Here is a 19,569-nt window from a genome sequence, read left to right as displayed (position 1 = left end):
AGTTTATTAATTGAAGGCAAGCTGAGTGATGACACGGTGCAGATTGACTGTGCCTGGTTAATGTTGTTGTCATTGCACTCTGTGATACAGTTATTAAATAGGTAAAATATTTTACCTTTTCATATAGAGCCATACACTTACTTCATCTGATTTAATGGAACTATAATTTTAATTATGATTATTACCTTAAATTATAATTAAATTTATGTGGTTTAAATTTACATTTGTGAAAATGGCTGCGTGATGAAAGCAGAAATCAGCTTCGCATTAACAAAAAAAGGTTTTTTTTTTCACTGCATCTTAGTATATGCTCACAGCCAAAGACTAGCATGACCTACTTTGCAACAATAACAGAGGAATCAAGCCGGGTTTTTTTGTTGAAGTATCTAAATTGGCCATGAATGCTACCTACTCATTCGTTTGTGAGTATCTTTAAAAATAGCTATTGTATCTATGAAACTTAAGGGTGGTTTTTTTCCCTTTTCTCTTATTTTGCTGTAGATAATTAGCACCATGGAGCCTCAGGTGTCGAATGGCCCTACTTCCAATACAACCAATGGACCCTCCAGCAACAGTAGAAACTGCCCTTCCCCCATGCAGACAGGGGCTGCTACAGATGACAGCAAAACCAACCTCATAGTCAACTATTTACCCCAGAACATGACCCAGGAGGAGTTCAGGAGTCTCTTCGGGAGCATTGGTGAAATCGAATCCTGCAAGCTCGTGAGAGACAAAATCACAGGTAAGCGCTTCGCGTTGTGGGTTTTGCCTGCTAAGGGTCACCTCGTGTTTGGGGTCAGCAGAGCCTTGGTGCTTTTGTATTGCAAGTGCTAACACAGGGAACGCAGCAGATGCAGTGCTTAACTTCAGGGGCAAGCCTTTCCTTTTCAGTGCTGCACACTGGATCTAGAGCAGCTGAGAAGCCCCTTGTCTCTCAGCCTCTACAGATCTGGGGGACAAGTCTGAGCATTGCCAGTCTGCCTGTGTGTAACACACTGTGCAGCTTCTTGCAGGAGAGCTTAGACAGTGGCCTTGCTTTCCTGTTCATTCCCGTTTTCATTTAACATGGACTTATCTGAATAGCTTGAGCCGACTGATGGTTCCTAATTCCGACTCTGCCATTTGAGCTTCACCAAACCCTCGTTAAATTTCTGCCTGTGTAAGGACACTGTGAAGTGAGGGGGTTCTGCATGTCCATCATAGCTTATTGACCATGGTGTTCTGGAACAGCAGTGGGCTGTAGTTGAGACATGCTTCTCTGGATTTCATTCAGACATCTGTACATAATAGTTAATTAACTCTGGTCCTAAAAAAATTTTTAGTTTGAAGGGATCCTTTTTCGTATGAAGCAGCACCTCTTGGTAGGTGCCTTCAGAGTAAAAGCCTCCCATGGCAGATGCTGCCTCAGCAAGGACAGGTCTGCACTGTCACTGGAGGTGTGGATGGGTGCAGATGCACCTGGCCTAATCCACATCCCTGCTGCTGCAGCCAGGAATCCACTGGTGCATAAGATGGGATGAACAATCAGCTTTTATAGCTTGCTTTATAGGTTAGTTTTCTAGGTTGTGTGTCTACTCGCACTGTAGGTGGGAGCAGCTGAAATTTCACTGCTGTTCAGTGCATCACCAGTGCTGTTATGTTTAGCACAGAGAGCAGCAGCCTTGGGAGAGAAAGGGCTCCAAAAAAGGAGTCAGCTCCCCTCAGAGCCTCTCCTGGCAGCTTGGGTGTGTGCTCTGTGGGAAGAGGCACCATGGGAAGATGAGGAATTAAAATGCAGATCTTCATACCTGCTTCTATAACATCCCGGCAGCCATTGTATTGGCAGCATTAGCATGATCTGCTTAAGTGCTTTTCAACATGCAATGCTTCTTTTTTGTTTACTTCCCAACACACAGCAATGCTCTGGTTGAGCACAAGGCACATAACAAATGGCAGTAGCTGCAGGGCAGCTTGAGTCCTCCCTCACAAGTGTAGTCCAGCAGAGCTTTCTTTAGCACATTGACCATGATGTATCTATTGCAATAAATCTTCTGATTTGGCCACAGCTCCGGGTGTTCTGAAAAGAAGATTGAAAAATGGAATTGACTTTTATTTACTTTGGTTTTTTTCTACAGGCCTTTGTTTTACTTCTAGGCTGAAATAATCTGAAAAATTTAACTGCAGGTTAGTTTAGTTATTTCAGGCAGAAGTGAAACCTTCATCTACAGGAGTCCAGGGTGCTCTAGCTTGAATTTTCATCTTGTGTTTCATGAGCTTTTACTACTTACTCTATCCCTCAAATTCATTATGGTGTTCTTACAATATGTTTTCGAGACGTAAGATATCAGTGTTGTTTTCATAGGGAATGGGTTGTCTTTGGACAGAGACCTGTGACTTCAGCAGCAAGGAACAGTATTCTTTGTTTCATTCCATCTCCAGGCATTTGCCTTTCTGTTTGAAGATACGAGAAATTTGGTATATGATCTTCTGACATATTCTTGGGTCGTTCTTTTGCCTATGCTTTTTCTTTCAATACAAAGTGCATAAATCTTTGATCACTAAAATACTTTAAAGGAATCATTATTTTAAAAAAACCTGCGCAGATGCCTTGAGGACATGACCCTTACATGTTGTTTTAAGAAGTGATACAAGTACAAAAGAGCCATATTTGCAAAATTAAAAAAAAATTGTTCTCCAAATTATCTGTGCTGGTTTTGAAAACAGAATTTCATCTGCCAAGGTTTTCAGGCCTGTTATCAAGGCATTGTGCAACATTACTGAATTTGAGGATGCATATTCATTCCTCACATTGAATTCAGAGTTAGTAAATCAAATGCAGTCCTCTGCCAGAAGCAGTTCATGTTTTTAAGGTTCTTAGAACATGTAGAGTAACAAAATGGAAATGCACTGAGGTTATACCCAGCTCATCTTTCTGGATCATCATGTAAGCATGTTCTTCATTAGGCCCCTGGACTGGTTTTTTGGGAGGGGTGGGGTGGAGGTATGCCAGGCTGCAAGAGGAATGACTGGCTTTTCAGGGGTTCTTTGCTTTTTCCTTATTAAAAATCAATAGAACTATTTTTTCTGGCAGTGAAAGCTGTATTGCAAAAAAACCCAGTGAATTCTTAAGCTATTGCTGAAGCAGTGAAGATGTGAAATAGTTTAGATTTTGCTTGCTTTTGGTTTTTTTGTTGTTTTTGTTGAAAATTTTGTGGCTTTAATAAATCTGAGCTAAGCATGCTCTGTTTTGTTATGCCTTTAAACAAATGTGCTGTTCTTTCTGTTAAAAGTCTGGTTTGTCTTCATATACTGGAAGTTTGCTTCCTTCTTGCTGGGCTCAATTATCAGGCAAATCAAAAAAAGTCAGAATAAAAAGCTGTAGAGAGAGCTCGCTTCAAGAAAAATAGAAAAGGTCATAAACCAAATAATGATTAAATAGTTATCCTGGCAAAACCGTAGTAGAAAATCTCAAATGTATTTCTGAAGCTAGGTAGCATTGAATTGGCTCATGTAAAAGATTCTGTTTCCTTTGTCAAGGAGATGCAAAGTTTTTTTGGGGGGGAATAATGTTGAGTCTTCTGAAATTATTTTTTTCAAGGAGTTAAAAGGTATAAAAGTCTTTTTAAACATACTGGATCTCTCCAATAAAATTCATGACCTGAACTCTTTTATTAATTTTAAATGTGGTTGAACAATGACAGGAATAGTCATCTGCTCCAAGTCTTTTTGCAGTCTTAGAACAGTAGTAGGAGTTTTTAATAAAATTGGTTGATGAAGTTGCCCCCTCGCTTTGGAAAGGCACATGTTAAAACAAGCATATTCCTTTACTAAAAAACTATGCTAATTTGGTAGTACACCGTGCTGAGTTGAATAGGAATGACAGCTTCTAAGACAGCCTTTAATTTGGTATTCAAAACCAAAATCGTAAACTTGGGTTTTGTTTGGTAGCTTCTCAGAACAGGCAGGATATACAGTAGCATTTTTTAAAGATGCTAATGACTTGAGAGAGGAGATGGAAGTCAGGCATACATTTTAATTATGGGGGAGGGGTTGCAATAGCAAAAATGGTTTGGACTTTTTTTTCCACTGCGGAGATTTTAAGGGAATGAGACAAGGAAAAACAGACTGAAGATAGTTGCCTTCATTTGGCAGGGGTGTTTAATAAAAGCAGAACTTGTGGTTGTAAAGTGTGCTTATTAAATTCTTCATTTACACTACCTAATTAATTCTAGCATTTTAAATTAACAGTGAAACTGGTCCCTGCTGTACCATTTCATAGCTACAGCATATTTCGTCCAACAACCCAGTTGTTCAGGTTTAATCAGCTGCGCTCAAAAAATGAGAAGGAACTTAGGTTAAAAAAAACCCAGCTAAGTGGCATAAACATTTTAGAACAGCATTAGATGAGAGGAGGTGACTTCAGGGAGGAAACCTATGGCTTCGGATGGATGTGAGTGAGGCTCAGCACTAACCAGAAATGCTAAGTTAGAGTTGCAGATGCTCTTTATTTCTTATTTTGTCTGAAGAAAACCAGTGACAAATATCTTCATTGCTTGAGGGAGAGGACTTGAATTCATGGGAATTTTCAGAGAAGGAATGCTTAACTTGTTTTGTCCTGTGTTTTCAAACAAAAGATCCAGTCAGTGTACTGTCCGTCAGACACTGTAAGTGCTGCTGGCCCTCTGAGTTGTCCTTGTTGACATAGTTTGTGTGTGGGAGAAGAGGATGTTTGTTACTAATTTTTTAATTCGTTTGCTAGGGTTTTTTTTCCTTTTGTTTCTCTGTACCTTACCCAGGAACTTACCTCTTTGAATCTTCAGATGATTGGTATCTAAAAATCTTTGGCTTGCAGATCTTTCACATCTTCAAATGATCCAGGAACACTGCAAAGCAGAATTTATTTATTGATACAAGATTTCTGTGCATCCCTTAAGTTATGGCAGGGTTTGCATAATTCTAGTGTGTGGCACAATTTGATGTTCTTTGCATGTATAATCAGGAGCTTCATTGTTCCTCTATCCAGAATATAACTGTTGTTTTTGGGGTTTTTAATGGCTCTTTTTTGAATTTGCAATTCCTTGAAGATTACGTACAAAGACTGAAGCCTTTCACTTTGGTTTCAGGTATTTATAATAGTACTGATGCAGGTTTAGATTAAAACTACAGTTCAGAAATAATCATGACATTGCAAGTATAATTTAAATATCAGTGAGTGAAAAGGAGAGAAAGAAATAGTGGCTGCTTTACCTATAGTCTTTAGAAGATGTGGATTGTCCACTCCTTGGACATTTAAGCATAGGATCCAAGAACCAAACCTACTAAAATGGCAGAATCAGAAATCATGCAGCATTGTTAGAGTACAGGAAGGTGTTTTTCACATGAGTAATGTGCAGTGCGCATTCTTCTGTGGAAACCAATAAATTTTTGACCTGGGAAGGCTGTTCTGCTCCTTCAATCCAGAAGTTTGTCCACACTGAGTTGGTATTATGTGCCGTCTAGAAAAAAATTTTCCAACTTTCCTGTAAAATAAGAAACCCATATTGAAAAGCTGCTGCTGTAAAAAGCAGACCCAGATTTTATTCAACTAAATGATGGGGAACTATTGTGTTTCTATCTAGAACATGCTGTTCAGAGCTGCATGTTTGCAGTTTGCTGAAGTTTGGAGTTTAATTAAGCAACGTTAATTTCAGCATCTGCATTTGGAAAGCAAGGGATGGAGAAGGTGTATATCCTCAGGAGCAGAAGCCATTAAATGCACACTGGTGATGCCCAGGGAGGCAGGAGAGAAGCAGGCAGGAATGGTCATGTTCTCCAGGGGGGAATTTCTGGGGTCTAATGGCAGGTGTGCAGTAGCAGGAAAACACTGAAGCTTTCCCTGGTAAGCAGACATCACCTAGTATTGGCCCAGTGTTTGCAGCAGCCAAGTTTTTATGTGTTTTAATTGGAGATTTTGAGGCATGATAGAATAGAGAACCAGGAGGTCCCAGTGTGTCCATCTGGGTTGGAGTCAAAGGACGACTCTGGAATCTCATCAAAATGTAAAGAGACAAAGCAAGAATGGGACTAATGGCGAAATTTAGTTACAGGGAACAGAGCTTTGGTAAAGCAGTTTTGACAATAGGTAACTATTGCAGGTTAAGTCTACAGGTGAAACACTTAAACTGGAAATTGCAGAGATATTAGTGAAATTGTGCTGCTTTGTCAAGGAGAGAAAAGATTTATTTTTATTTAAGGGAAATAGTTCACAGCTATTTATGCTTAGAAGCTGCAGATAGAACATGTATTCACTGAAAAATTCACTTACAAAGGCTGGCAGTGTTTCATCTATATTTTCTTTAATAATTTTGTAAAATGGTGTGCCAAAAGTGTCCTGTGGAAAGAAAAAAAATGGTCTGTATGCAGACTAATATAGCTTACAGTGAAACCCAGCATTAGGGTACCTGATCTGACTGCAAGTTTAACCTGAACATAAACTACTTCTGCATTTGATGTCCAGTTCACTGATGGTGCTTTGGAAGTACCTTCCATTTTGAGATATTACTGGTTCCAGCGGTTTTCCCCACGTAAAATGCATTAAACAGATAGGATTATACAATGCAAGGATTATGTTAGATAAGACTTATAAACTCTTTAGAAAGTATGTAAACACTCATGCCTCATAGCATAAGCCCACCTAATAATGGGTTTAGGAGAAAAATACCTTGTAGAGGTAGTTTGTTCCCTTGTTGACTTGGAGGAGGTTTTTAGTAATTCTCTGTAAAGCAGTGGTAACTAGTCACTAATCTCTGATCATTTGTGGCACAGATCTTGTTGCCCTGGACTGAGTGTTAGCAACAATTTCATTGCTCTGGTAGAGGAGGAGAATTAATACAGTCCTTAAGAACAGGGGGAAGAATGCGTTCATGCAGTGGTGTTCACCATAAATTGAATATATATTTCTGGTATTTGGCTTGATTGCATTTAAAGGCCATATTTAGTAGTGCCCCTCAAATTGACTGTATAGAGAGTCTCTGTAAGAAGCAGTGGAGTTCTTGCATTTGACTTCCTTGAAAGCAAAAGCCTTAGTATTTGCTGAAATAGGAAAAATATTTATACAGCAAAGTACTCAGCTAGAGTTCTTTTGTCTGAAAAAATAATACCGAATTAGGTGAATTGCCTTAGGTTTTTCAGGAAGCGACTGTACATTGGCACCACTGTATTTATTAGGTAAAGGAGATTTGTATGGAAGTTACTTCTGTGTGTTGGATGCATAGACAAATGCAGTGAGGAAAGAGTGGTCAGAGCAGTGTTACTGCAGCTGAAAGTCAAGTGCCCAGAGAAGCAGAAGTCTAAGGTAATGTAGTTTGGAACTGAAAAGAAAAAAATTCTTTCTGCTCATCTGATAGAATACAGACTATACTTTATTTTTTCATTTTATGCAGAGAATGAAATACTAAAAGATATGGAAAACCAGACATGTTTCAGAGTCTTTTAAATTTGAAATCTAGAATTATTTTTAAAGGACTAAATATATGGCTCTGAATGTTATTAAAGACCTTTGATAAATTGATCTTAATTTCATAGCCTAGTTATTTTTACAGCTTATTTCCTGAAGTATATTCTGTTCTGGAGCAGAGATAAACGCAATTTCCATGTTGCATATCCTATTTTAAGAGCTGCAGATTCAAGACAATCCCCAAATATTGATTATTTTAATGAACACTTGCATTAAGTATCTGAACTTAGCACTGTGGGGGAGGAGACACAGAAATGGTAGCGAGTGTCTCAGTGCTGGATCTCTAAAATGTTTTTTGTGTCATTTGATGTCTGTGCTGAACGCTGAGAAAAATGGTCAAATTAGCATCCATCATTTTCTTTATCACTTCTCTGCAGTCCCCTGGTGCAGACTCTGTGCTGGCGAACAAAAGAATTTTGATTTCTTGATTATTGGAGAAAAGCAATTGAAATGAGTGTTGGGGCAAATAGGCAGAGAGCAAGCAGGCACGGCCCTTGTGCTGCAGAAGAGCTTTCTAATTAACTTCTCTGGTTTCAATCCTGAGCTGCTTCTGAAGTGTATTAAATGCCTCTAATGCATATTTAGAGTATTCTTCAGTTTTTGCTGTTTGGTTTGAGTAAATACCATCACCTTCCCATCAAGCCCAGTGTGGAAGGATTAGCAGAGTGACTTTGCTCAACAGCACAAGCACGCCAACACCTCTCAGCTCATGACCTCCTGATACAAGGTGACTTGTGAGGCTTTCTGGTGTGTCTGCTGACCTTCTACTCTGAAGCCTTTTTTCCATCCCTCCTATCACCTGTGTTGAAGACAAGCTGTCTGCCAGGGATCAGCCAGTGAAATAGCTCTGGTGCAACCCTCTGTTGGTGGCACTCCACCCTTCACTTCTAGTGTTGTCTCTCCTTTTTGGATCGTTCTGCCTTCTCCTCAAGTAGCCCAGACCCTGTGCTTCAGCACTTGTGCACAGCTGCTTCTCTCCATAACTTTTTCTTTTCTTTCCTTTTAGCCCAAGGAGAAAGGGGAGGAAAGGAATGTGAGTGCCTGGAACGTTCTGGGAAACTGTCAGCCGCTAGCAAGGCACTCCCTTCCAGCTGGGGCAGGGTCCTGTGGGGCAGCAGCAGACAGCACACCCAGGTACCTGTCAGGGCTCCCAGGCTGACTTTCCCAGCATTTTTCCATTCTCTGCTGCTCAAGGAGTTCTGCCCTCCAGCCACACTTACGAGCAGCACAGCTGTACTGCGGCTGTCACCTCTGCCTGGTTCCCCTGTGCTTTTGCTACACAGCTTGTCCAGGAACAGGAGTGACCTGTGTAAAACCAGTCCAAATGCTTTGGAAAGTGATCTGCCTCCTGCTCTCCCTTTTCACAAGGCTAATTTTCACCAACACTGCATTTGGAGTTTCTTCTTGACTTTCAGAAGGTGTTCAGTAAACTCGTGACTGGGGTTACTTGACCTGCCTGCAGTAGCTCATTCTCTGAATCAGTGAGCCAGGGAGTCCTTGTCCCTTCTGTCTTGCAGAGCTGATCCATCATCAGTTGACTTCCCCCTAGCAAGCTGTTTGTTTTCTCTTCAGCCAAAAGAGTTCTGCCAAGGTGATCTTCACCTTGGCTTCTGGGAATGGTCAACGTGAGACCTTCAGACCAGCATTGGGATCTGCTGCTCCTAGGAGTGTGAAAGGCCTCAGCATTCCTGCCTCTCCTGTTTTCTGCTACCTCAGTTGATATGCAGTCGCTAAACTGATGGAAGTCATCCTTCAGTTTCCATCCCCTCAGAATACATCCTTCAGATTTTTGCTTTTGGAGTTACACTCACTGTGACTTGAGGAAAGACCCATTTACATGATCAAGCCAACCTCTTTTCTGTTTGTCAAATGGGATGCAGTTTGTCAAGGGCAAAGTTCCTTTTGGGATATTTACTGCATGGAGGTCTTCCCTGACCTTAAATCCTTTTTTTCCTCCTTTGCTTCCAGAGCACTTCAGAAGTTCAATCTCACTGCTTGGAAACTTAGGCCACCATTTTAAACTGACTTACAGTTAAAACTTCTTCTAATTTTGCTGTTAAACGTAAGGATATATCAAGAGGGTGTTTTCTACACCCTTAATACTACTCACTACCTCTTTTCTCTTGCTTAAAGCATGGCTTCTCTTGCTGCCTGAACTGGGAGTCCAGCAGTCTTTGTGTGCAGCTCACTGGCAGTCCTGTGCTTAGAGTCAGCACAGATAACCATCTCGGGAATCTGGGCTATTGGAGGTTGCTCTGATGCACAGGCTTTGCCAACAAATCTCTGGATTGCATCAGCATTCTCTTCATGTCCTGTGCTTCATTCCTGGAATAGTCATTGATAGGGTACTGCAGCCTCTGACTTTTCAAACTGTTTGTGATGCAGCCTGAGTTTTGCTTGGGCTCTTCTGAATCTCTCCACATCCATTAAGAAACGTTTTGCTCAGGTACCATGTTTCCCATTTCTGTGATTTCACAATCTCGTGGTCACTCTCCACTCTCATGCCTGTCAAATTCTCATTCTCTGAAAAGAGAAGAGGGAAAGAAAGCATCATGGCCAGTTCATTTATTTGGCTTTGCTCACTGGCACTGCTTTGGCTGACTCACTGCTGCATGTTGTTGGATTCCTGAGCAGGATCCATCACTGACTTTGCAGATGTTGCTGCTTGCCCCTGGTAGGAATTTCAGTGCAAGTAACTGACTTGCAGGTGCTGCTGGAGGCAGGATATTGGAGCAGGCAGACCTCTGCTTTGACACAGTACTGCTGTTCTTACGACTCTCAGCATCTGTTTAATCAGTGGAATATATCAGCTTGAGGCGGGGAAAAAAACTGAACACTTATTACTTTTATTCACAAGCGCCTAAACTGCCTTTTTTTTTCCCAGTTAGATGGTTTTCAAGGGGTATTGCAAAAGCAGATGGACAAAAAGCTGCGTCATACTCACCTGCAAGCAAACAAATGGCAGCATTGCCAGCGTGATTAATTGTTCCTGTACTAGAGGGACTGCTGTTCCTGCAGTACAAGCTCTAATCTCCCCGCTGCCCTGTTCAGATAATTGTGCTCACACACATTTGGAAGCACCTTAAGTTAGGTATCAACAGGCTTCCTTCCTCTTGCTGCAGAATTCTAGGACCCAAGAAATGAGGCTGCCTCCTTCTTCCCTGGGAAGCTGTTAGCTGGATGGAGGGGGTGTATTGACTTCCCTGGCTGTGAGGATGGTAGGTAGGGCATGAGAAGATAGGACATGTAACAAGAAGTATTCTCCAGCAGTTCCTTTTTTAGACTCCTCTGTTCTCCTACTTGCTGTATCTGTGTCATTTCTATTTACCAGTGCATATCTTTGCCCAGTTCTGTTTCTTTAAACATTTTCCTGCTCCGGAAGCCACTTTGAGTTATCCAAAAAAAAGTAAAACCGAAATCCCAGCCCCAAACATGAACAGCTTGGGAGCTTGACTGGTAACATATTTTTCCCTTATGCTTTCTGCTGCATTGGAATAGCTGCTCTGGTGCCTTCATTTTGGTTGTTGGTAGTATTGTGGTCCTCACTTGCTCCAGGTTAGGTGTTTTGCCAAACTGGAAACAAAAGGAACAGGTTTATTGACCACTTGACTGTGTAATATTGTGAAAAACCTTTTATAAGAGTTCTGTATCACAGAAATTGCACTGTTTTTTGTGGTGGTAAGCCAACCATGGCAGAAATCTGCCACTTTGAAAAAAGAACAGAATTTTTGTGCTGGAGAAAATTTACTGAGGCGCATACTCATGCTGATATTCTTCTCAAAAAAATTACCAAGGTTGTGATAGAACTAAGTAGTATGTGCACACAAAGTCAGAATATTTTCTCCTTGAAGTAGTTTTCATTACTTCTGTTACCTGCAGGTACCTAAAAGGAATGTTACAAACATTTGAAACCCTACTTAATTTCCTGCTCCTGCTTTAAGATTCTTGGAAGCTCTGTCTTAAAGGCTGAAACAAATTCATGGTGAGGCTCTCTGCAGTCTATATATCAGTGCGTTAGAAAATTTTTATAGGTAGCATGTTTTGGAATATGATGAAGTAGCTTTACCTTTCTCAGCATCTTTCCAGATGCTGTGTAAAGTCATCTACGTAAATCTAACTGTTACAGATTAACCTTCTGAGCTGTCAGGTTGCAGCTTTTATTTATGTTTCTGCTGATCAGATTAAAAATGCTGCAGTCACGGGTTGTGTTGTTAATATTAAATTTTGTATTTCAGTCTGTAATAAATTACTTTCCTCTGTGCATTGGAAAAAGTGGTTAGTAGAGCTCAGAGTTTAATTAGTAGGCTGTTGATGAGACAGAACAGGTATTGAGAGTCATTGTTCTGAATTACTGTGAAATTTGTTAGTATTGTTGTGGCTTTTGTTTTTTGCTGTTTGACAGGGGCTGAGGTACAAAACCTTAAATGTTGCCGAATTAAATCATTTAATGACAAAATTACCAGGGCTTTGAGTTTGCAGTCAAACAGGTTTCAGATATTGATGCTGCAGTATAATATTATGTCCTACTTAATATGCTTGTTTTGCAAAACATACTCTTGTTTTTCTCCAGTTCTATGTTCCTCTGCCATTTCCTTTAGACTGGAAGCATTACTGCCACCATTTCTATGTGAAATTATTCCTAATTTGCTGATGCACTGACTTTTTCAGGTCTTGGCTGTGTCTTCCCCATGTTCTCTGCTTGCTTCCTTCTTATTGACAGAGTAGGTTTTTGGCCTTTTTAATAAAAATCTCTAGCCTATGAATGAAGGTTTTTGTTCAACCAGGACTCTTTTCACTCTGTGGTTCTCTTACCCTTCATGAAAGTAGGAACCTTGGTCTGTGTGCAGAGTCTATCCTGGTTCTGTCCTTTTGCCTTTCTTCTACCACTCACTGCCATCATTTTCTAGTGGAGCTTCTTGTAAGCTTTGACTCTGGGTGTTTGGCATTGCCCTTTTTTGTACAAGTTTGGTACATTTGCACCAAAACTGTGCATGTGGTATGGTATGGACTCACTGTACTCTGAACTTACTGTGCCTTTGGTTGAAGCCTGACCAGTGAATAATCAGTTTCTTTTGGTTTGCCTTCAGCTTCTGGTCCATTGTTCAGTATTAAATTTTTAGTTGCATTCTACTTTCATCTAAATTTCAGAAGTGCCAGCATTTGGGATGATATGCAGGAGGGATGATACATCTGCTGTAATGAAGCGTGTGCCTCTTCTGTGACCTGCTGGCTCATGCTCTTGGAGTGCCTTTTCTCTTTGGTTCCAGACAATGATTCTTTCTACCCTCTTGTAATTTCATCTTTTTTTGAGTAACAATATTAAAAGCAGCACACTTCTAATATTTCATGTTCAGTCATAGTCTTTACGCATTTAAAATATCTATAGGCTTTTGTATCTCACTTTGGTAAAATTTCATCAAAGGATACCGTACTTCAGTGTTTTAACACTGAACACTTCTAAGCTTGTATCTTAAGTCACTCTTGAGCCTTAGGTCTTATTTTTAAAACGTCGTGACTGCAGAAATTTGCCTTCAGTTCATTGCCTTCCTTTTCTCTGGTACGTACATTCCTGGTTGGAGTTGTGTGGTCCTTTACCATTCTTTCTGTACCGCTAGTGCGGTGATGCTGTGTGCTTTTTCCTCAGTGTGACATCCCCTGTTTGGGATGAGAACTGCTTCTTACAGCCTAATGCATGCTTGGTATGATGCAGTGACTTCTTTAATTCCTTTTGCAGATTGTTTTTCCATACTGCTGATAACCATTTTTCTGTGCTACTACATCTTTCAGGGGGTTTTTATCTGGATCTATTTGTTTTCACTTTTTCTCACTGAATCTTGTTTTCACTTAGCCTGTTTGTTTCCAATGTCTGCATTTTTGTGCTTAAGTCGTCTCTTCAGCATTGAATTTACTGTTCAGGATAGACAAGTCATGGCTGTTTCTTGTCCATTCATGCCTGTCCCCAGAACACTGGATTTTTATAGTACAGTCCCTGTTCTGTTCTGGGACAAAGCAGGGAGGAGTGCAGCCTTGCTCTTCTCAGAACAGCTGCTAATTCAGAAGCTGTGTGCTCCTTGAAGGAAGGGGGAGGAGAAGATGAAAAGAAGGGGAAGCAAGAGATGTCAACTGAGGGGAGCAAAATCTAAATATTTGTTCAGAAATGGAACTCACTTGTCTTGTGTATGTCAAGAGCAGTAGCTTTTCAAAACCTATTTAATCAGTTGCATGCAGTAGTATGAACACACCCATGCTGAAAATCCAGTTTTGCATTTAAAGAAACTTGATAAAAGCAAGCAAACAAAAAAGAAAAAGGAGGATAATATATTCTACAGAACACGAAATGTGTGTGTTGTTTACAAGATATCTCTAGCCCAGCACAACTCTCAATGGGCCAATGATAAGGTATCCAATCTTAGCGGGGGGGGGAGCTGCAGTTTTAGCTCCATGTTTTAGTGGCTGTCTTACTCTGTCCAAGTTCACCTTGGAAATTGTGATGCCTTTCAGTTTTTCTTCTCTGTAACAGGAACAAAAGTGCTTTCCTCAATGGTGTGTGTGAAGAAAGATGTGTTTTAGAGGTAAAATGCTTCCATGCTATAGTAGTGGGAACTGCAGAAGACTCCAGCCAAGTCAGCAGCATCTGTCTCCAAGTGCCACTTAAACTTTGCAGGCAGATTAGTCCATGTCCTCAAGCACAGCAGTGGCACAGCTGACTTGGTTGGACTCTGTAGTCTGCAGGTAAGAGCAAAGCCTTGTTTCAGGTGATATGCAGAACATCTGAAATGACAGAAGCCTTTAGGACACTGTAAGGCACGATGTTCAAGAGCAGGTGTGTCTCACCTTGCTGGTGTGGTCAAGTATAAAATGGAGTAGTTGCATGGTTTTGGAAGCCCTCTTGAAGTTTCTGCAGGGGTAGGATTTTTGCAAGGATCTGGTGGCACGGGGCAGCCCCAGGCTGTCAAAGCGTGCTCCATCTTGTTCTATGTTGGGAGTTGGATATATGGGACCATTCCGAAGTGAAAATAGTTACTGTATCTAATTTTGATAAATGGCAGTTACTGTCAATCGGTATTTGATTTAGACAAGAACTGCTAATGCTTCAGCATCTCTGAAAATCAAGACATTAAATTACACCATCTTGCATTGAGAGATTTGTCAGAACTACAGAAGAGGACAAAACTCATGTAATCTCCTCTGGCACTGCCTGGCAAAATCAAGCTTTCTACGTGAAGGTGCTGGCTGAATGATACTTCTTTCTGTTGTAGGTAGCTTGCAGATGGGTTTGGGGAGTCTTGCTTTGATTTTGAGGTCACTGTGTCCAGGTCCTTGTCGTTCCCTTCCAGTGACATGTGAAGGTCCAGGGCTTGCAGTTACCTCACCAGCACTAATTTGCTTTAGCTACATTTATAGAATTTGTTTCACATTTTGGGCAACGCTTCTTTTTATTCCCCTTTTATTTTTCTAGGCTTGTTGTCATGGTATCTGGCACTTCTCATTCAGATATTAAAATTGAGTGAGTGGTGTCTGTATGTCTGGTTCATTTTCCCTCTCTTATGCTCTCCCTGAGGGAGAGTTTTACGTGGGATGTAGCACACTGTTTGCACGGGCTTCCTTTGGGGGATTTTTTAATCACGTAGCAGTGTCTCTTTTGGGGAAGGCCTGGTGCAAGGAGCCCCTTCCACTTGGGCTGGAGTTTATTAAATCCTGTGTGCACAGGGTTCCCGTGGGACCTCATTGTGCAACTTGTGTCTCCCCTCGAGCTCCCCGAAAAAGGCCTCACTCCTGCATGAATGAGCTTTTGGCTGAGTCTCTCTGGCATTAAGGCAGTGATAGGAATTTTCCCTGTGCTGATACCTGAGGGGGAGGGCCATTGCTGTTTGGGTGTCAGGGCTCTGCCTTAGGAGGAGAGTTTGCTTGAGGGGTCTTGACCCATCTGAGGATCTTTGTGTCATTGTGTAGCCTTCGCAGGAGCTCTAGCTGTGGAACATAGAGGATTTTTCCCAGAGGTTTGGGGTTAGCTTTACTTTATTTTTTTTGTCAAACACAGGTGTGTTGCTTAGGAGGAGATCTGTTACAAGTGCATTTCACTGTTTGTCTACAACACAGCTTTGCTCTCCAGTAGAATTTTAAGGATCTACTGAACTCAGATAATGCATGAGGCTGTTTTTAAGCAAGGACAAATCATGCTTCTTAATTGTAGGTGCACTGTATCATCGCAGCATATCGGGGGCTCTAGATTGGATTGCATTTAAATACAGCTGACCTTTCCTAATGTATAGGGGTGGAATCTTCTCAAAAAAGCTAAGGATAATTCAAATATAGTAATTTGATGGAAGGTTCTAAAACAGAGCTTGTATCCAGACACCTTCCTATAAAAAAACAAGTGGTTTATCACTCATGCTTCTTTGTTTTTTGCTTTGAGAAAGATTGTGCGTTTTCCATAAATTCTTGCAAAAGTGAGAGTTAATAGGGGGCGAATGTTTTCTTGCTGTTCATGGACAACGTGTATTGAATGAATCCTAGTTTGTACAAACATAAGGAGTCTGTATTGTAAATAAGCTATAGACTAAATGCGTGCTGTGATAGAGCTGCACTAAGCACAGAACAAGTTACCCTTCATAGATGGGCTGCAGTGAATTGTGACAGTGACAGCCTTAGCTTAATTGTTTGGTCCTAGGAGCACTGTGTGCAGAAGATGCTTCCCTTCTGGTCTGGTTCTCCTGAGACTGCAGTGTGCATTGCTGGGGTGACAGCAGGTGATTCTCCTTGGTAAAGAGGTGGAGGATGAATGAGACCGACATCACTGGTATAAAAAAGTGTCAGACAAGGTGCAGATTTTGAATTGGTCTCATGATCAGATCTCATTTTCCCTTGATCTGAATTTTCTCTCTATAGCTTACCTCCTTTTTAAGGTGAACAGCTCTGTTTGTTGGTGACTGTTGTGAAAACAACAAGAAGAAAAAAAAATGCAAGTCATTTCACTTGACCCTCTTTGTATATTATGAATATATCATCTCAAGGATATTTATGCAACCTTCTCCAAAATCCTCTACTTCATAAAGCTTTCATATGAGCTGCAGTCATTCCTTTTCATCCCACGAGTGTTTAAAAGACTTCTGAATTGGTTTGAAGGCTCACAGGGTGGTGTTCTGAAACAGACCTGCCTACTGGAGCAGGGTCTGCCTTGAATGTCAGAATTCTCTTTGGTTACTCTTCCTTAAAAGACAGAAAGCAATCTCCCTGCCATCCATACGTAGGTTCTATTTATTACAAACATCTCAATCTTGAGAAACACTGGGAAAAGTGGAAGAGTTATATGCAGGTTTGCTTGGAAGAGCCACAGGTGGACAGCGAGTTGCACTGAGCTTTTGTGACAGAGAGAAGCTCACCCCATGACCAGTTTCTTCCCTAAATTTCACTGAGGTTTGAACAGGCAAAAATGGATATGTGGAGAATTCGTGGTGAGCATTATTTATCTTTTGGTCCCAAAGGCAGTGACTGAAGGCTGTTCCTGTCTGACGGCTCCTGCCTGGCTGATGGGAGATGAGCTGTCAGACGTGTCCTACTTCTGAAGGGAGGGATTGTGTCGGCGCTCGCGGTACGGCTGTCAGGAGGGCAGCTTTAATTAGCTTTTACATTTGGGCAGGGGACAACAAAACCACGATTTGAGGCAGTTCAGATTGCTGCTGTCCCATTCTGTGCTTGTTCTCATGAGTGACTGCTTATAGTGGGGACCATAGTTCTTTCATGTGTTACATTCCACAGTAATTTATTTCCAAATAAAAAGGGTGTTTCTAACCATTTCTTTAACTTACCTGGTCACAGATGGGCAATTAAAAGTTGTACTCCTCTCTAAGTTGCTCTTAGAATAGTTTCCTGCAATAGACTTTGAGAAAGTAGTTTGCTTCCGCTTTGCTTGTGGCAATGATTGTTCTTCATAAAACCAGCAGGAACTATGTATTTGTAGAGCTTCAGAGTAGAAGAGATTATAGAGCACTTAACACATCCTGCCAAAACGTTCCCTGGATTAATTTCTGCTTGAGCTAGAGCATAGCTTTCAGAAAAAAATCAAGCCTTCAGAATTTCCGGTGGTAGAACTGACAAAACGGTTGGTAGGTACTTAAATTCATGTTACCTTCTTCAATGTCAAAAACACAGAGCAAATGGCTTCCACAGGAAAACAGCATTTGCTGTATTGTTTCTAGTCTGGTTTCACTTGCCAAGCAGTGGGATTTGGGATGCATAACTCCATGGGCAGACATTAGTAAGAAGAAAAATAATTTGTACTTCAGGTGAATACTAATGTAGTAGTGTTCGGATTCAGCTTTATTCAAATTACTGTTGCAACTCTTTTGGTCGGGTAGGCAGAGTGACCCCTTTATCTCAACTGAAGGAGTTCCTGTGCTGTTGTCAGTTCTCAGGGCCCCATCACCAAGGCATCAGTGTCTTCCTTGGAGCATATGCACCAGGACTGGGCTCTTCCTCAGCAAAGCACAGGCAGATCAGAAGCAGCAATTTTTCTTTCCATTTCTGATTCTGTGACTTGTATGGCAAGAATAGTTTTAACTCGTGTCAATGTTGCAAGCTTGGTGTAGCCTGTGTCAGTCTTTCGTTTCAGCATTCCTAAAGCATGGCGCAGCTAATTTGGTTTGTCAGGATGTAATCTTTGTGCTGTGCAAATGTGTATTTGTGGTTTATTGTGGAACTTAAATTGCTTTGTGCTTTCCCTCTGTCCTCTTTGTGCTTATCCTCTCCTCCTCCTGTCTTTCTGCAGTCAATTTTCTCAAGCAAGGAGTTTGGGTTTTTTCCACTTACTGGTGGAAATAAACAATTTAGGGCCAAGATCTGTTTCCTGAGATAGACCTGTAGGAAAGCTGCTTTCTCGTGATTTCCTGTTCACAATTCCCAGTAAGAGATCTGTTGGCTTCTTTAATCCATTTAATGTGTGCCCTGTTAATTTTGTTTTAGTCAATTAATAAGCAGTACCAAATCAAGTCCTTTAGAGAAGATCAAGTATATCAATGTTGATTTAATGGCATTCTTAAAATTTATAGGTCAAACTTGTAATCTCATCAAGAAGGTTGTCAGTTCAGTTTGACAGAATCTATTTTCCATAGACTTAATTTGATTGACATTGATTTTATTACCCCTCACTAATTCTTTAATAATAAAAGTCCAGTATTGAATATTCAGTAGTTTTTGCCTTGCTCACCATTAGACTGCTGGACCTGTAAGTACTTGGGCTGTCCCATCCTCCCTCTTCGAATTCCAGTGCAAACACTTTTTCTCCAGGCTTCTCGAATTTGTTGATCACAAAAGAGAGCCATTAGCCCCTTTTCTTTGGAGTCTGTTCTCTGCAAGTAATCCAGTAATTTCATTTAAACATACATAACTTTAGGAGCTCCTGTTTAGCAGTCACCTGGATATATCTTCACAGACTTCTTCAGGTGTACATAATGCCTCTTGCCGCTGTACTGTTACTATCTCCTGGTGAGTCAGGATGAGTGTGTTAAGGGATCTTTTTTTCTGTAACCTAAAAAAAAAAATTTATTTTTTTATTCCAATCTTTACTAGCCACAGTGGTTTTATGCCTTTTTTTTTAATTGGGTTTCTATGACATTTCTAACTCAAAGGGGTTTTTCTGTGTGTTTTCCCTTTAACCCTTTATATAAATATGGAATTGGCCAATGCAGACTGGCTTACAGAGGAAATAAAGGAAGGTGCAGGTCTTTGACACTGCCGTTTTCACAGTTGCTGGTTTTTGGATGTATGGATAAAAATTATACAGAATGAATTGGTTTTTTGTTCTTTCTCATGACTTGTTTTAAGTGTAGTTTTCAGCTCTGAAATTGAACTTTCTCAAATGCAAAACATGTAAATTTCAGTTTGGGTTTGGCTTTGCCTGTTTTTTTTTTGTTGTTTTTTTTTTTTTTTAAGACTGTCAAGTCCTTTAAGTTCTAACCCTGTTACTGCTCATTTTTAGACCTATTCCTTACCAGATTCTGGGAGGTCCACTCTACATGTTCTGCTGTTAGAGAAAACATTCAGAAAGAGCAGTGGGAATAGCAAGATAACAAGGTGTTGTTTTAGGATCATCTAGA

General features: G+C 40.7%; 1 protein-coding gene across 1 annotated transcript in view; it reads left to right on the top strand.

Moving 5' to 3' along the window:
* ELAVL4 (ELAV like RNA binding protein 4) overlaps positions 1–19,569 on the top strand; it is a 59,592-nt gene that overhangs the window by 17,859 nt on the left and 22,164 nt on the right. Inside the window, exon 2 of the mRNA XM_041421443.1 lies at positions 502–742. Coding sequence (XP_041277377.1) covers positions 502–742 — 241 coding nt within the window. The remainder of the gene's footprint in view (positions 1–501; positions 743–19,569) is intronic.

This window comes from Onychostruthus taczanowskii, unplaced genomic scaffold (assembly GCF_017590055.1).
Source record: "Onychostruthus taczanowskii isolate IOZ18803 unplaced genomic scaffold, ASM1759005v1 scaffold7, whole genome shotgun sequence".
Lineage (NCBI taxonomy): Eukaryota > Metazoa > Chordata > Aves > Passeriformes > Passeridae > Onychostruthus > Onychostruthus taczanowskii.
This window is presented reverse-complemented; position numbering and strand designations above follow the sequence as displayed.